General features: G+C 44.8%; 1 protein-coding gene across 1 annotated transcript in view; it reads right to left on the reverse strand.

Annotated features, from left to right (window-relative positions):
* Nucleotides 1-16,783, reverse strand: part of CPXM2 (carboxypeptidase X, M14 family member 2) — a 122,512-nt gene that overhangs the window by 58,776 nt on the left and 46,953 nt on the right. The window contains 1 exon segment of the mRNA XM_032608892.1: nucleotides 11,434-11,573. Coding sequence (XP_032464783.1) covers nucleotides 11,434-11,573 — 140 coding nt within the window.

Consider the following 16,783-nt stretch of genomic DNA (forward strand, 5'->3'; position numbering starts at 1 on the left):
TTAACACAGAAAATTACTGAGGAAAAAAAAAACATTTTTTTAAAAACAAAAAACAGTACAAAAAGTTAAAAGGGATAGCTGAACAAATGGAAAAGCCAACCCCATGTTCTTATATAGAGGAAGACACTCTGATCTTAGGGATGCCATTCCTCCTGCAATTTAACTAAGGCATTCCCCTCTAACATACCACCCGAAATTCTTTTGGGGGCTAATTTGGACTTATTGAAAAATTCATATGAAAAAAGAATATGGCAAGAACAGCCAGGAATATTCTGAAAAGATTAATAATAAGGAGGAAGAACTAGATCTAAGAAATAGTAAAACAGTACAGTACATGCTGTAATAACTATACAGAAGTTTGGTACTGGCAATATAAAGACAGCAGTGAGACGGAATGAAAAGTCCAGACGTAAACCCCATAGAAGACAGGAATTTAGAGTATCTTGTTGGGGGCACTTTAGTTGGTGTCTCAGTCCCTAAATTAGGCTGCTGTAACAAAACACCACAAACTAGGTAGTAATAAACAACAGAAATTTATTTCTCACAGTTCTGGAAGTCCAAGATCAGGGTGCCAGCATGGTCGGATGAGGGCCCTCTTCTGGGTCACAGACTTTTTGTTGTGTCCTCACATGGTGGAAGGGGCTAGGGAGCATTGTGGGGTCTCTCATAAGAGCACTAATCCCAACCATGAGGGTTCCACCCTCATGACCTAGTCATCTCCCAAATGCTCCACCTATAAATACCATCACATCAGGCATTAGAATTTAACATGTAAATTTTGGGAGGACACAAACATTCAGACCGCAGCAGTTGGAGATAATATGGAAAATAAATAATGTTGGGACATCCTAATGGCCATTTGAGGGTAAAAAGAGTCTGATCTATTACATATACCCTACATCAAAATACATTCCATATGGTTTAAAATGTCAATGTAAAATTTGAAATCATAAAAATACTAGAAGAAAATATGGGGAAAATTACTTATACCTTCAGAAGGGACAAGGTCTTCTAAGCATGATATAAACCTTAGGAGACTGATTAGGGTAACCATATAAAAATTCAAAATTTTTGTACATCAAAAGGTCCTCTAAGTAAAGTGATAAGAAAGAGAATAATTGGGAAAAGCATGAGTAGCTCAAACCACAGTCAAAGAACTAATTTCGACTGGATGTACGGTAAGATCTGACAGTGCCCACCGGGGGTCTATCACACTGGAGTTTCATGGCAATTAGTCTTGCTAGTCAGATTCTTCTCTCCCTCCACCTCGCAAGAGATAGAATCTCCTCAAATCCTCAAAAACAACCACCATCAGCCTCAGCACATATCACCTGACGCAGCAAACGAGCATTCATCAGCTGAAAGGTCGCTAATAACCCACAACCTCTGTTGAATAGCACTGGGTGTTGTCCACTTTCTCATACAAGTTGGGAAAGCACTATTAAATCCCTTTTCAGTCAGAGAAACAAGAGTCCAACAACCTCTCCTAGTTTTGATGCCAATTTTCTGTTGGAAGCTGGCAGCCTTTTCTTCCTGTCCCTCACCTCCTTGACAGAGCTCAGCAGCCTCAAACCCTGGCTGTGGCTGAGTGATAACTCTGGGCAAGACCACTACTCCGCAGAGTCTAACTTTTGTGGCTTCTAGAAACATTTGGGGGGAAAAAGGTTTATCTTTGCCCTACAATAAGCATGGCCATGCCTGACACTCAAGAACGTAAGTGACACTGACTCTGGCTCTCTCCCTCTCTCCCACCTCTGTCTGCCGGAACCACAATCACACGGTTAAGTGGTTCTGCACGTTCTCAGTGCAGACAAATCTTAGACACTGAAAAACCAACCCACCAATTTATTGGATTTTTCACTTTGGACTGGTTACCATGGCTATCTGAGAATTCAGACCAGAGGAGGGGATGTTATAAACTTAGAAATATTGTCTATTTTCCATTACCTCCAGTACAAATTGTCTACCAGGGAAAGAGGGGGGAAATGCCACTTTGGGGGCCAAGTCCAATAAATCTGGGTGAAGGGGGAGGCAGTTCCTAGTTAAGAAGCCCCACTGCAGAGAACTAAAAGAAAAAAAAAAAAAAGTATTTAACGTCCTCCAAATCTAAAAGAGACGCTTGAAAGAGCAGGAAGAAAGGAACCAAAGAAATGGCTCACAGGAATCCTAAGGAATGCAGGGGAGAGAACTGGCCCTGCTTCCGCTCAGTTATACTGTGCGTGGAGCATGACGGTCCAAAGCCGGGTGTCTCCACCGGGGGCTTGCACCAGAGAGGGGACGGGGGCATCCAAGGCATGTGAGGGCTTTTGTGGGCTGTGGGTACTTTTGCCTCTATTAGCTTTCTATAGCTGCTGTAAAATTACTGCAAACTGAGTGGTTTAAACAGCACAGATTTATTAGCTTATGATTCTGGAGGTCAGAAGTCCCGAAATCAAGGTGTCAGCCGGGCTGTGTTTCTTCTGGAAACCCTAGGGGAGAATCTGTTTCCCTGCCTTTCCCAGCTTCCGGAGGCGCCCACATTCCCGGCTCACGGCCCCTTTCTCCATCTTCAAAGCCAGCAACAGCGGGGTGCTTCTCACACTGCCAGCTCTCTGGTTCTCTCTTCTCCTCCCTCCTCCACTTTTAAGGACCCTTGTGAATACATCGGGCCCACTCGGATAATCCCGGGTCATCTTTCTGTTTGAAGATCAGCTCATTAGCAACTTTAATTCCATCTGCAACCTTGAGTCCCCTTTGCTACAAAACCTAACATATTCACGGGTCCTTGGGACTAGGACCTCAACATGGAGGAAGAAGAGGCCCCTTCTTCCATTAAAAAAAAATTGTTTTTAATCATATTTTATGACTGCATCGGTATAAAGATGAATATATTAATGTTATATATTTTCCTCGACCTAAAAGTTCATTTACTTACTCCAGATTATAAAAGAAGTTCGACACTTTCCTGGGCCCCTAAAGGTTACAAGGCCCCAGGCATCGTGCCTGCTGTGTCTGACAGGTAGGTCAGCCCAGGGGCAGCCATGCAATGTCCCTGAGAAAGTGCTCAGATGAAGTACAAACGAGCCCACTCACGGGACTTGAGGCCTGGTGAAAACCGAGAGTGGTAGTGGGAGAAGGAGGGAGCAGAAAGGACAAGCATTTTCACAAGCTCTCCAAGCCTCAGTTTCCTCATCCACACAATGGGGACAAGAAAGGGACCTTCCAGGCAGAGTCACTGAGACACCGCATGAGGTAACACAGAAGCTCAGCAGCTCGAGTCTAGGCGTTTTATTTAAAGGAATTTCCTGCTGACCAAAAGTATCCAACAAAATACAGATGTGTCACAGGAAGATTTGCACAAAATGTCAGGCTCTACTTCTCCGCCGCAATGTGACTGATTCAGTTCTGAAGTCTTTCCTGGTGGGCGACTGGGGGCTCTGGAGGTTCAACTCTGGATGGCTGGGGGCTTGGGGGCTCGGAGACGGGAGGGGTGAGGTGAAGCCACTTCGTAAGTAACAGCAGCCACAGTTCATCGAGCATCTTCTGGGTCAGAAGGTGTCAGCGTTTTCCATCTGCGTCTCACTGAACGCTCAACACAAGCTCTTCTCCCAACCAGGAAACCGAGGCTTGGAAGAGTGAGAACACCCAGACCACCTACCTACGCAGGCCTCCTGTTAACATCTCTAAGACCACGCAGAGGGAGCTAGGGCCGCTGGGGAGAGACCGTGGTCTGAGCGCTCCAAGAGCGTTGGCTGGAGAGAGGAGAGAGGGATGGGGGAGAGGGGAGTTAACACGTGAACAGTACCCTCCACCGAAGAAGGGAAGGAATCTTAAGAAAACAGCAGGAATGACAGACACTTGTAGGGTACTCACCACGTGCCAAGGACTCTCTTAACTGCCTGATGTGTATTAACTCATTTAATCCCCGCAGCAATCCAGGCACTATTATCATCTCCATCTTATAGATGAAGGAACAGAGGCACAGAAAAGCTCAGAAACACACCCAGCCTCACTCTGGAATCTGAACTCTGATCCACTCGGCTATACCAGGTGAGGACCTGGACATCTGAACAGGAGGGACACCAAAGGAATACGAGAGCTGTGTCCCCACGGGATGTGGATTCTTTTCTCCCAGTGGTTATGCACTAAAGAGCCCCCTATGGTGGGCAGACACTGGGATGGGGGTGGGGGCCGTGCAGCCTCAGGAGAGGACAGTATCAGGACATGATCTGAGCGTTCTGAATGATGGAGTAGGGGCTGGGGATGGCAATCATGGAGACCTTCCCCGTGCAGTGTACTGATCTAACACTGAGGATTCAGTGGCAAACCAGAGCCAGGCCCTGTCTGCTCCCTGGGGGTGACATCAGTGCAAGTACAAGCAAATAACCAGGGAATCAAACAGGGCCAGGTGAGGACACAGAGCTACTGAGAGTGGGCTTCAGAAGGCTGGTCAGAGAAAGCCTCTGAATGCAGGGAGGGTGGTGCCTTCAAGCAGAGTAAATGGCAGATGCAAAGGCCCTGAGGCAGGAACATGCTTGCTTATCTGCAGAACAAAGAGAAGGCTCCTGGGCTAGGACTGAACGAGCAAAGGGAAGCAGGTCAAACAGGCAGTGGGAGCCAGTCCACACAGGCCCTGTGGGTGCAGGCATGGGAGCATTATGTGAGCCAAGCTGGAGAGGGAACAGAAGAGAAGAAGGGTGAGTGCACCCAACAACCTTCTGGAGGGTTTCCTGGGGCAGAGCCAGGGGACAAAGACCCTGGAATAAAGCCAGGTAGAAGCTTTATCTCCACGAAGGAGTTCTAGCGTTGTTTCCTTTCCAGAGATTTTACCTTCTGAGAACTTATTCCTTAGTCACTGGCACCCAAAAAACCAAGTATGAGCCATACAGCCACAAGGGAGAGCTTTATTCAATTTCAAGTAACTATGCCTGCATTGTGGACACATAACACAAAGTGAAGAAATAACTGTGTGTCTGGCCTTCTACTTGAACTTGGAGATGTTTTCATTGAAACCCCTCCATTTTAGTCAAACTCAGCAGTTCAAAACCTGACAGTTCTCAAAGAGGTTAGAAAGGAGTATGGAAACTTCTGTCTCCCCCACCCTCCACAGGTGCCAAACATTTCATTTTGCCAATAACGGGGGGACGCAGCAGGACACGTGCTGAAAACACACACACGCACACTCTCTCCCGAGAAGACGGGTAGGTGATTTATGAAGCACCAGCGGCCTCCCTTTGAGCCCTGCTCCCAGGGGCTGCCGGCTGTCCTCCACACTCCTGGCCCAGCCCAGCGCCCCTTTCCTCTGCACCCTGCTGCAGGGTTGGGGCCCAGACTGCCAAGGATCAGTCTCCAGGGAGTGGAAAACCAGATGGAGTTGACGAGAAAGGGAGGGACCGGGTGGATACTTCTCACTGTGGAAACCAGAGGTCCAGCCACTGGGCGGAGCCCCAGGCCAGGAAGGTATTGGGAAGGTTCCATCTCCATCCCTGGTCTCTGGACCAACATCCTCAGCCGCCTCTGATTTGCCTCTGCCTCTTCATTTTCCTTCTCACACAGACCCCACCATCTCTTCAGCTGTCTCCTGATCCCCCCTCCTGAGCTAGGGTCCAGGGCGTCTTGGAGATTCTCCCAACAGGGGCAGCACTGAGCAGCGAAGCCTGCAACCCCAAGATGCCCAGACACCTGCTCCTCTCCGGCCCTGAACCCAGTCATCACCTGGACGGCCCCCGTGCAGCCCCCAGATGGCCAGTGTCCTCCCCTTGAGAGTTTCTACCTTTTCTGAAGCTTCCTCTTCCTCAGGGGCTCTGTGAACTTGACCTTAGCTTCTGGGGAATCAGCTCTCTGGCTTTGACTCCTTCCTCACCAGCCCTGGATCTCAACCTCACAACCCTTAACACGCCGTGTCCTACCAGGTCCCGCAATGCCCTTGTCCCTGGACCTCCTCCAGCTGCACTACCACCAACTCTCCACCGCCCCCCACAGGGGAGAAAGTGCCGACGGTGGCAAGCGGGACCATTACGATTTTATTCCATGAGCTCGGGGGACCAGCCCAGTCCTTTCTACAAAGGGACAGGGAATCTCCCTGGCCTTCTTAAGTTTCCAAGCCCTAAACCTGCCTCACTCACCGTCTGCAGAACACCTGCCTCCTACGCCACCAAGAATAGAAAACCCTCTGGTGTGAAGGCTCTGAATCCATCTCAGCACTTGCACCCTGACTCTTCTATCTCGGGACCAGGAGACCCTCCTCCTTCCAGGTGAACCCCCGCACCCGTGTCAGCACCACCCATGCCCCTTAGGGACCTGCCCCATCGGCCACCTGCCCCTCCTGTGAATACAGCTGTCTCCAGGAAACAGAGCAGCAAACAGGCCTTTCCTCAACCTTGTCTTTGTCTGCTTTGGGTACCCCACCTCCTCCTTTGCTTCACCATCAGAATTCTCAAAGGGGAAGCCCACACGAAGAATCTCGGCTAAGACTTTGCACCGACAAACAGAAGGCTGGGACTGTCTTTTCCACCATCTTTGTGTCCTCAGCCACCAGGCTGGCTCACAGCACACGCCATTCATCTTGCTCTAATTAGCCAAACTGCTTCTAAAAACTTCAGCCCGCCAGGCAAACCTTCCCCAGCCCGCACCTTACAAACCCATCAATCAAACCGCTGTTTCTCCTTAAGGACACACGTACAGACTGTCAAGAGAGGATGAGAATTGTCTTGTTTATTAAATAAAGTTTAAAACATTTGGTTATTTTAAATTGCCTGTATTTTGCCCAAGTTATTAGAAGCATCTATCCACCTCAGACAGAATAATTAACTTTTCAATCATCACATTGGTTATAACTGCAACACTCATAGATCTAATATACTTCCTGAAATCAGGAAAACAAAAGATTGGCTTTTACTAGTATATTAACATTTCTCTAAATTGCAATGTAGTGGGGAAGGATTGTTTATATTGGTGAAAAATATAAATTATTCAATATCATGAAAATAATTATATTTTATTACTTTCAAATAGTATGAATTATTTGAAAATTATTACAATGAGAATCATAAAGTTTTTCATCAACTTGGTTAGGAACTCATCCCGGACCATGGCTAAGCGTCGCGACCTGCCGTATCACCTTTCACATCTGTATCACAGGTCTGATAACAGACCTCCTACCCCCATCCCACGACGTGTACGGTGCCGATTCTAGTTGACCTGTCAACATACTGGATTCTTCCAGACTGAGAGCTCCCTGCAGGCAGGCCAGTTCTTATACAGAGTGCTTAGCTCAGAGAGCTCAATAAACAGATGGGAACAAATAAGATGATGGATGTTCATTTTAAAATACCAACCACAGAAGTTTTATAAATGAAATATCTTCATATTGTTCTGAAATATATATTGTAAATCCAAAGTGCTCCTGTCTTCTAACAACCAGATAGATGCTACTTAGAAACAGCAACATCCATTTGGCCAACCCCCAAGAGCCATCACCCCATTTCCCCTCCATTTCTAAAACATCACCAAACAAATTGCAGCGCTCTGAGATTACGGTATGTCTGCCCATTTAACTAGAAAAAATGAAACTCTAATTCCAACTCTGCCATCGCTTGTCTTCGGTTGAATTCTACATCTGCCTGTTACCCTGCAGGATTCAAGAAGAAGCAATCCGCGCTTGGAGTGCTGGCAGGATTGTAACTTGCAGAGAGGCACCCGCAAGCTGTTTAGTATGCTTGTGACACAGCGATACTTTCATGACGCATCCTCCAGGGGTGGTCCTGTGAGGGGTCGAGGGGAGGGCCAGGCAGGCGATGCTCTCCCCACCACCATATTCACACGAAGCAGCCTCATCTGTCTGTATTTTCTAAATGTTTCCAGGAAAGACTTTATATGAAGGAAGGTCTGTGGCTAAAAATAAAGCTTGAAAACCACTGTTCGCTCTAGGTGCAGAGGGAAGCAAGTCCCATTTATTGAGCTCTTGTTACGTGCTGGGTAATTTTAAAACATCATAACATAATTCCATTTAACTTTCACCACATCTTTATGAGTTAGACAGTAGTCAACCCATTTTACAGAAGAGCATACTGAGGTTCAAAGAAGAGAAATCTCATAACCAGCAAGAGTCAGCCATGACATTATTCCAAAGACACATTGTTTTATGTGCCTCCACCTCTAAAAATCCTTATCACTTCTCAGTCTACTCTTTCCACGTCCCCTCCCCTCTCCCCCTTACAGTTTAAGCCTGCTTTCAGTCATTTACACTCACAATTAATTAACCCATTACCATTTGGTGTGAATGACTCTTTGCCAATCTGCTACTTCCGTACAATATTCATTCATTAAAGAATCACTGATTGAGCATCTATTAGATGTCTGGTACTGGGCCAGGTCCCAGAGACACAGACTATCAAGGCATTGCCTCTATCAAGTTCTCACAGACCGGCGGGGAGAAATATGGAAACCAATGAATAGGAATATTAAAAGTGGTACCGTAGATGGCTGTACTGGGAACAGCACGGGGATAGAGGCCCTGGAGAGGGAAAGAAGGACAGCTACTGTCTTCCTTACTAGTGATTTCTGTGGTTGGCAAGCTTTCTGGTCACAGTACCTCCAGTGCCTCTGGGGCAAGGGGCTCAGACACCAAAATGTACCCGAGACTGTTTCCTCCTCGCTCCTTAGTACAGAGTCCGATTCCAGGAGGTAAGATCAACTGAAACTCATCAGATTTCATTTCATTGTCCCTGACCTGAAATACATTTATACATTAAAAAAACTGACTCTTAAAAGCAATTCTATCCCTTGCCTCCCTCTTAGATGTTCCTGTCCCGGGCTTAGTCAAAGAAAGATATTGTTCTCCTGCAATTTTTTATTCACCCCAAACCCTCTTGTGTTTCCAGCTGAAAGAGAATGTAAACAGTACTCCTACCCTGCTCTTTCTTTCTAATGCAGTAATAACCCAACTACTGCTTCTCTAATGATACGGAGTAGACAGGTTAATATACAAGCATTAAGATAGAATCCCTGCTCTCATCCTTACTGATGACCTCAGATCAGTCTTTCTTTCCAAGTTTCTATTCTTCTTGAGCAATTCAACTTTGTTTCTTCTAAAATTCTTGCCTTTCAGAATCTACACAGTGAAAACAATTGTTATGGTAATAAGCCGCTGATTACAGCAAGACACACCACAGAGCAAAAATCAGCATATGTGAATACACACGTAAGTGCTACTGAAAAGTAAAGTGAATAAAATGTGAGTAGCACAAATACATAACCAAACGTTGTCAAAATGTACAAATTATCCCCGCTCTGGAAATTTATTTGAAGGAAGTAATTCAAAGGAAGAAAAAAGTATATAAACACTTTCCTGTAAAGTATGTGATAGCAGAAAATTGAGACGGCGATAGAGGCATGGCTGAGTAAATTACAGGCTATTAAAAAGGATCATTATGAACTCTGAGTAACAGCATGAAAATGTTATGGATATGTTTTTAAATTAAAAATAACAAAATTGCATATGTAATATGATTACAAATCTGTAGAAAAATTATGTTTGCTTAAGGACAGTGGAATCACGGGTAATGTTTTTAAATGTTGTTGGAGGTTACAGTATTGTCTTTACGATAAAAAAAGGTTCAGAGGAAAACATGATGAGTCAGCTTGACAACTGTCATTTTGTAAGAAAGTCCCCTTTACGGCGACAATGACGGGCAGTTAAATGTAAGCACTGATGCCACGTTCCCTCCTCTTATCCTGGCTTTACTTATTTATTTTTTTTTATTATTTTTTATTTTTTTTGCGGTACGCGGGCCTCTCACTGCTGTGGCCTCTCCCGTCGCGGAGCACAGGCTCCGGACACACAGGCTCAGTGGCCATGGCTCACGGGCCCAGCCGCTCCACAGCATGTGGGATCCCCCCGGACCCGGGCACGAACCCGTGTCCCCTGCATCGGCAGGCGGACTCTCAACCACTGCGCCACCAGGGAAGCCCTGGTTTACTTATTAATGTTGATCTTTCCAGGCATTAAAATGAATCTAATCAACAAAGACAGACTTTACGTGGTTGCCAACTGGTAATCGGTAAAACCTGAAAGGGACCAAGACATGGGATTTGAGTGTGCAGTATAGTCAGGGCAGGGGGAGGGGTGGCAGGACAGGAGGGCTCTTTGCTAACTAGGTCCACAGTCAGTTTCCTAATGTCTAAATATAAGGCATTTGTGCTCTTGGCTTCTCAGTGTAGACAGATATTAGAGGAATTGAAAATTTCTTGTTTAAATTAAGAGAGCACCCAAGGTCCTGCAGCCCCTCCTAATTCTTGCCTAACGCCCAGTCTCTGCATGTTTGCTGTCTACACAGCTTAAGCCACAGGACAACCCCACAGATATAGTCCTGCCTCTGTCTCCACCACCATCCCTGGGCTGAAGTGGAAAGGTTTTGTTTTGTTTACATATATATTTTTTGTTTATTGTAGTAAAATACACATAACATAAAATTAATCATTTGGAAGTATGCAATTCTGAGGCATCAAGTACATTCACACTGTTGTATAACCATCACCACCATCCATCTCCAGAAATTTTCATTGTCCCCAACTAGACTCCATGCCCATTAAACAATAACACCCTATCCCCCTCCGCCAGACCCTGGCAGCTACCGTTCATGCTCCTTTCTGTCTCTATGACTTTAACTGTTCTAGGAACCTCATGGAAGTGGAATCATACAGTGTTTGTCCTTTTGTGTGTGGCTTATCGCACTGAGCATAACGTCCTCAAAGTTCGTGCATGTCGTAGTGTGTGTCAGAATTTCCTTCCTTTTTAAGGCTGAATAATATTCGGTTGTATACACGTACCATGAGATGAGTTTTAAGGAGCTACAGCCCACCTCTCTTGGGACTACTATTATTACTGACCCAGCCCTGATCCCAAGCTCAATTCTGAACAATGGGCTCTTCCGTCTCATTGTCAGGCCCCAGACGGACTCCTCCTTCAATTCTACTCCTCCTCCAGTGGTTCTTTATTTGGGAACCTGCTTAGCGTTCATCTTTCTTCCCAGAATCTGGAAGATTCATCCCTTCTACCCCAGGACAGTGGCTGGAGACCATTACCTGTCACTCACTGCTTGTGCAGGGTTCCTACATTAGGCTGTGTTCAGCCCACCAGGGCACCAGTAGCTCGCCCCAGATCCAAGATGGCAGCTGCCTGCCTACCCCGCCTGAGTCTGACAACACCTCTGTCTCCTCAGCCTAACCCATGGATCCTTCTCTCTGCTCCGGTATCAGGGAAGGTGTTGATCCAACAGATGTACCTTCCCAGCATGTCTACAGCAAGGCCAGCCTCCTGTCCTCACTGCAACTTTCTTCCTTTCTATCGCCTATCCCCAGATACCTCTCTGCAACTTCCCTGACCCTGTCTAAACTCTACAACTTTAGACTCAAGGCACAGAGTCTAGGAAGCACGGGTCCAGCCACACTTACAGCCAGAGCGAGTTCCTCCCTTGAGTGATGACGCCAGTGAACTTGGTCAGACGTCTGGCATCCACTTCAATCCACTGATGGAGGTCGTTCCTTCCCGCGCACCACGCCCCGTCGTAAAAATCATTTTCATTAATACCTGCCTGAAAAGAAAGAGAGGGGTGCTCTTCACTACTACATATAAAATAGATAACTAACAAGTACCTACTGTATAGCACAGGGACTACGCTCAATATCTTGTAATAATCTATAAGGGAAAAGAATCTGAAGAAGAATATACATATATACATGTATACGTGTGTGTGTGTGTGTGTGTGTGTGTATCTGAATAGCTTTGCTGTACACCTGAAACTAACACAACACTGTAAATCAACTATACGTCAATTTAAAAAGAAAAAAAAAAAGAGAGGGGTGTTCTTCAAAAAGACCCAGAATAGAAGAAAATTAAGACAAAATTTTTTATGAGATTTTGAGGAAGGGGGTTGGGAGGAATAGAAGAGAATGAGGAATTGGAAAAAAAAAAAAAAGTCATTGTGCCCTGAACTCCTTATTCTAAATCATAAAAAGGAGTTGCTTATTATTAACAAGCTGGAAACATTTCAATATGATAAGTCCTCCTCTTGCCCAGTGTAAAAGATGAAAGTTAATGAGTTCTATTACTCATTCGTCCAACAGACACAGACCGTCTCCTACATACCAGCCTACACATGCCAGGTGCTGGGGGTACAAAGGTGAATCATCCCCTCCTAGAATCTCAGGATCCAGGCAGGAAGAAATACATGAAAATAGACGAATTAGAACATAATAGGGAATGTGTTATTTCAAGAATAGGAGCAAACTGCTATGGGAACACTCAAGCCTAGCACAGCTAACTTGGTCTGGGGGAGACCACGGACAGGAAGTCCCAAGTCAGAGATGATATTTGAACTTGGAGTTGAAGGTTAAGTTTATCTAGTGAAAATTTATTTATTAGCATTTAAGTCATTTGATGTGTCTGAGTGTCAGCTACTACTACTACCAAAGATTCCCTTGATCTGAATTTACAAAGTATGTGAAGTTTCTGTTCTGGAATTTTCCCTGTATTATTACCATGTGAAGAGACAATGCCCTGACCTTAAAAAAAAAAAAAAAAAAAAGACAAGTGAGCCAGGTGAACCTTTCTAATTTACTAAGATCTTCTCTGCATGAATCCCATTTTCCTATGGTTATTTTACAAGTGCATAATCAGAGGAAAAGAAGTCTGAGTGACAGTCAACAGATAAGAATGATAAGCCAGTCTATCTTCCCTACCTCTGAGTACTCTTCAGCTCAAATTCTTACTTGTAATGGCCAACACTGATGGGAAGCTCAGAGCTCAGCTATAGCAGAGGAACAGCTTGGCTAAGGGTCCCATTAGCGGAGCTCATCCATCACTGCACCAGCTAACATAAGCCTTGTATCAGGACCAACACAGCATATGCATTCCCAGTCCATTCCTGAAACAATCTTGAAACAGCTTTGAGAGAATGTCAGAATGCTAACATATCATGGTCTTCTAAAAGCACTACCATCTCAAATGAAGGTGAATTAAAAAACTGTTGGTCTACATTCTCCAGAGACCCAAGCTCTCAGTGAGCCAGCACCTCCACGTCTGATGGTACACAGGGTGTCTGCAATAAGGACCTAGAGGTGCTGCAAGGTTCTGCCTTCTAGAGCCATCAAAGAAAAGCTAAATTTTGCAAGTGTGTGTTAATGGTCCTACCTGTGCTTCAGTGCATTTTGTTAAAGCGATGACAACTCTTAAGTACAGCCTCTCATCTCCCAACATTACCAGTCAACAGGGAGATCACCATCCCAGCCTGAGGGCTATAATAACACAATTGCTCCCTTTCTTCATCTAAGGCACTTATTCCCCCAGTGGAGGAGACCTGAAACCCATTAACGACCTACAATATCACAATTCATCTTCTTTCAAGAAACCATAATACACACTCCGTTTTTGTTGTGGTTCCTCTTTTCTCATAAACTGCCCATGAGACTGGTGCTTAGAACAGCTTAATTTATTAAAATTAACCTTCACCTTGTCTTTGCTATATGCCAAGTAGTGGCCCCGGCAACATTAATACAAAGGTAGATGACACAGGCTGTCCTGCCTTCCTGGAGCTCAGAACAGGCAGATGGACTGAAGTCCCCTCACGGTGCTTGTGTCCTGGTGTTGGCATCTCAAAATCACCCACTGCACAGTGCGTTGATTAAGAGCTTGTGCCTCTGAAGTCCTTTCTGGGTGTGAATCCCAGTTCTGCAACTTTCATACTGCATTAATTCAGGCAATTTGCCTAAATGCTCTTCTGTGCCTCAGTTTCCCCATCTGTTCAAGTGACAGGATGCTGCCTGTGCTTTCAACAGGGCCTGGCACTTAGAAGCATGGGCTCAAAAAGAATTGAACACTCAGTAAATGCTAGGTATCAGTACGCCTAAAACAATGAATATTTGGTAAATCATGGAAATATGGGTGTTTTAAGAATGATTTCACACTGTACAAAATTCCAGGGAATTGCAATACTATTCCAGTTCATTGGTGTCACATTTTCTATAACCTCAAATATCCAGAATAGTTATAAAATCTGAGAAAAGAGGAGGCCCACTGTCTAAAGTTCTTAACAGGAGTCCACGTTGCCCCCTCTGAGGGATATCTGGCAATATTTGCAGTCATTTTTGGCTGTCACAACTCGGGGAGGTGTGTGCAACTGGCAACTAACAGATGGAAGCCAGGGATGCTGCTAAACATCCTACAACGCACAGGACGACAGCACCTCACAAAGAGCCGCCCGTCCCCAAATGTCAATCACGCAGAGCTTAAGAATGCCAGCTTATGGGCTAAGCGGACAAGAAAGAGCCGCCCCACAGCCCAGGGTGTTCATCCCTACAGGACCATGAAAGCTTGGAGCAGCTGTCCTCGGGTCATTCGCCAAAGTCTACTGACTGGTACCTGACATTCAATTTACAGCTCCCGTTTTTGCCCGTCTGGATAGTTTGCTTCTGCTGCCAATCTCAGCTCTTCCTGAGCACCCCAGACAGTCAATTAAACGTAATAAGGTGTCAGGAGATTGAAGAGCCCTTCCTGAAGCTGACTCTTTGGGAAATGACAGCCACCTCTGCAAAATCAATGATACATTTATAAAGCAAGCATCTGGGAGAATTCAATGAAAGAGGAGGTACCAGCCCCAGAGATGTCACCAAATTACACCAGAATGCCAAAAATGATATCAATAAAATGTCTGCTACTGTAGGATGTGCTCCACAAAAATGAGGCAGAACACCAAAAAGAGGAAGATATCAGACCCAGAAAAAAAGGGTTCCGACATAGGAGGGACTTCTCAGAATGATGGTGAAGAAGTCCCGAGATACTAGTGATGTAAAAGACCCAGAAAGCAACCTATTCAGAATACAGCAGGTCAAAGGGATCCTGAAAGAATGTCTACAGAAACACAAAAAAAACAAAAGTCAGACTGAACATCATTGAACAGATGTGACCTTATAGAAAGTTATACTGAAGGGTATTTTACAGACACAGACTATTGCAGGGCGTGGGGAGATGTTTTTAAAAACATGAGCAGTTCCAGGAAAACAAAAAGTTGTCAAGAAATTAGATAAAAGAAACGATTTCTTGGCTCAAAACTAGAATAATTCTTGGCTCAATAGTAAGCAATATTTATAGTCATAACAATGAAAACCTCAAATGTAAATTTATCCAAAATCTGAGATGCGACTTTATTGGAAAGATTAAAGAGGGGTAAAGGAGTGATTTTAAAAATGAGCTGAAATTCTCATCTTCCGTAATAAGAATTCAAAAGATAAAGTCCCAAATTTATATAAACCAGTACATATCAATATGTGCATATTATTTAGAAATCAAGATTTAAATGTCCAAAGAAACAATTTAAAAGAGTTGGAAGTAGCTGCCCCATTCACAGCATTCAGGGGCAGTCAGGGGGTGGGGTGGAATGTGGAATGCCTCAACAGGAACTACTGTTTTGCTTTTGTTTTTTACAACTTTACTAGGAATAACTGACAGATACAATTTAAAGTGTACAACATGATGATTTGATATGCATATACATTATGGAATGATTACCAAGATCAAGATAATTAATGCAGCCATCACCTCTGGTGTTAACTCACTTTTTTGTCTGTGCGGTGAGAATGCTTAAGATTTAACTCTCAATAACTTTCAAGTATTATACAATACTGTATTATTAACTATAATCACCATGCTATATGTTACATCCTTTGAACTTATTCTTCTTATAACTGAAAATGTATACCCTTTAACCTACATCTCCCCATGTCCCCTCCTGCTCAGCCCGTGGCAACCACCATTCTATTGTTTATTTGTTATAATCCTTTAATGCTTTGATTTCTTTAACTACTTGCTCATAAAACTGATTAAAATAAATTTTAATTTTAATGAGGGAAGGAAAGGAGATACACAGATATAAATAATAACCGATATACAACCTACTTTTAAAATTATTCTTGACTAGGCACTCTGATCTGAAGTGCCAATGAAACTAGACGAAGCACAAAGAAAAGAAAAAGAAAAGCAAGCTGCAAACCCTCTGAAAAAAATGCCTCTGCACCTCTAGCTTGTGCGGAGGTTGGTGTCTTCAGTGGAGTCTCCTACTGCAGGGGGACCTTCAAGATGGCAGAGAAGTAAGACGTAGAGATCACCTTCCTCTCTACAAATACATCAAAAATACATCTACATGTGAACAACTCCTACAGAACACCTACTGAACGCTGGCAGAAGGCCTCAGACTTCCCAAAAGGCAAGAAAATCCCCACTTACCTGCCGTGTGGCTGACAGGGTCTTGGTGCTCTCGCCTGGTGTCAAGCCTGAGCCTCCGAGGTGGGAGAGCCGAGTTCAGGACATTGAACCACCAGAGGCCTCCCGGCCCTACATAATATCAATCAGTGAGAGCTCTCCCAGAGATCTCCATCTCAATGCTAAGACCCAGCTCTACCCAACGGCCAACAAGCACCACTGTTGGATGTCCCACGCCAAACAACTAGCAAGACAGGAACACAGCCCCACCCATAAGCAGAGAGGCTGCCTAAAATCATACTAAGTTCACAGACACCCCAAAACACACCGCCGGACATGGCCCTGCCCACCAGAAAGACAAGATCCAGACCCACCCACCAGAACACAGGCACCAGTCCCCTCCAACAGGAAACCTACACAAGCCACTGAACCAACCTCACCCACTGAGGGCAGACACCAAAAACAAAAGAAACTACGAACCTGCAGCCTGCAAAAAGGAGACCCCAAACAAAGAAAGATAAACAAAATGAGAAGACAGAGAAATATGCA

Source organism: Phocoena sinus, chromosome 16 (assembly GCF_008692025.1).
Source record: "Phocoena sinus isolate mPhoSin1 chromosome 16, mPhoSin1.pri, whole genome shotgun sequence".
In the NCBI taxonomy this organism is placed as follows: Eukaryota; Metazoa; Chordata; class Mammalia; order Artiodactyla; family Phocoenidae; genus Phocoena; species Phocoena sinus.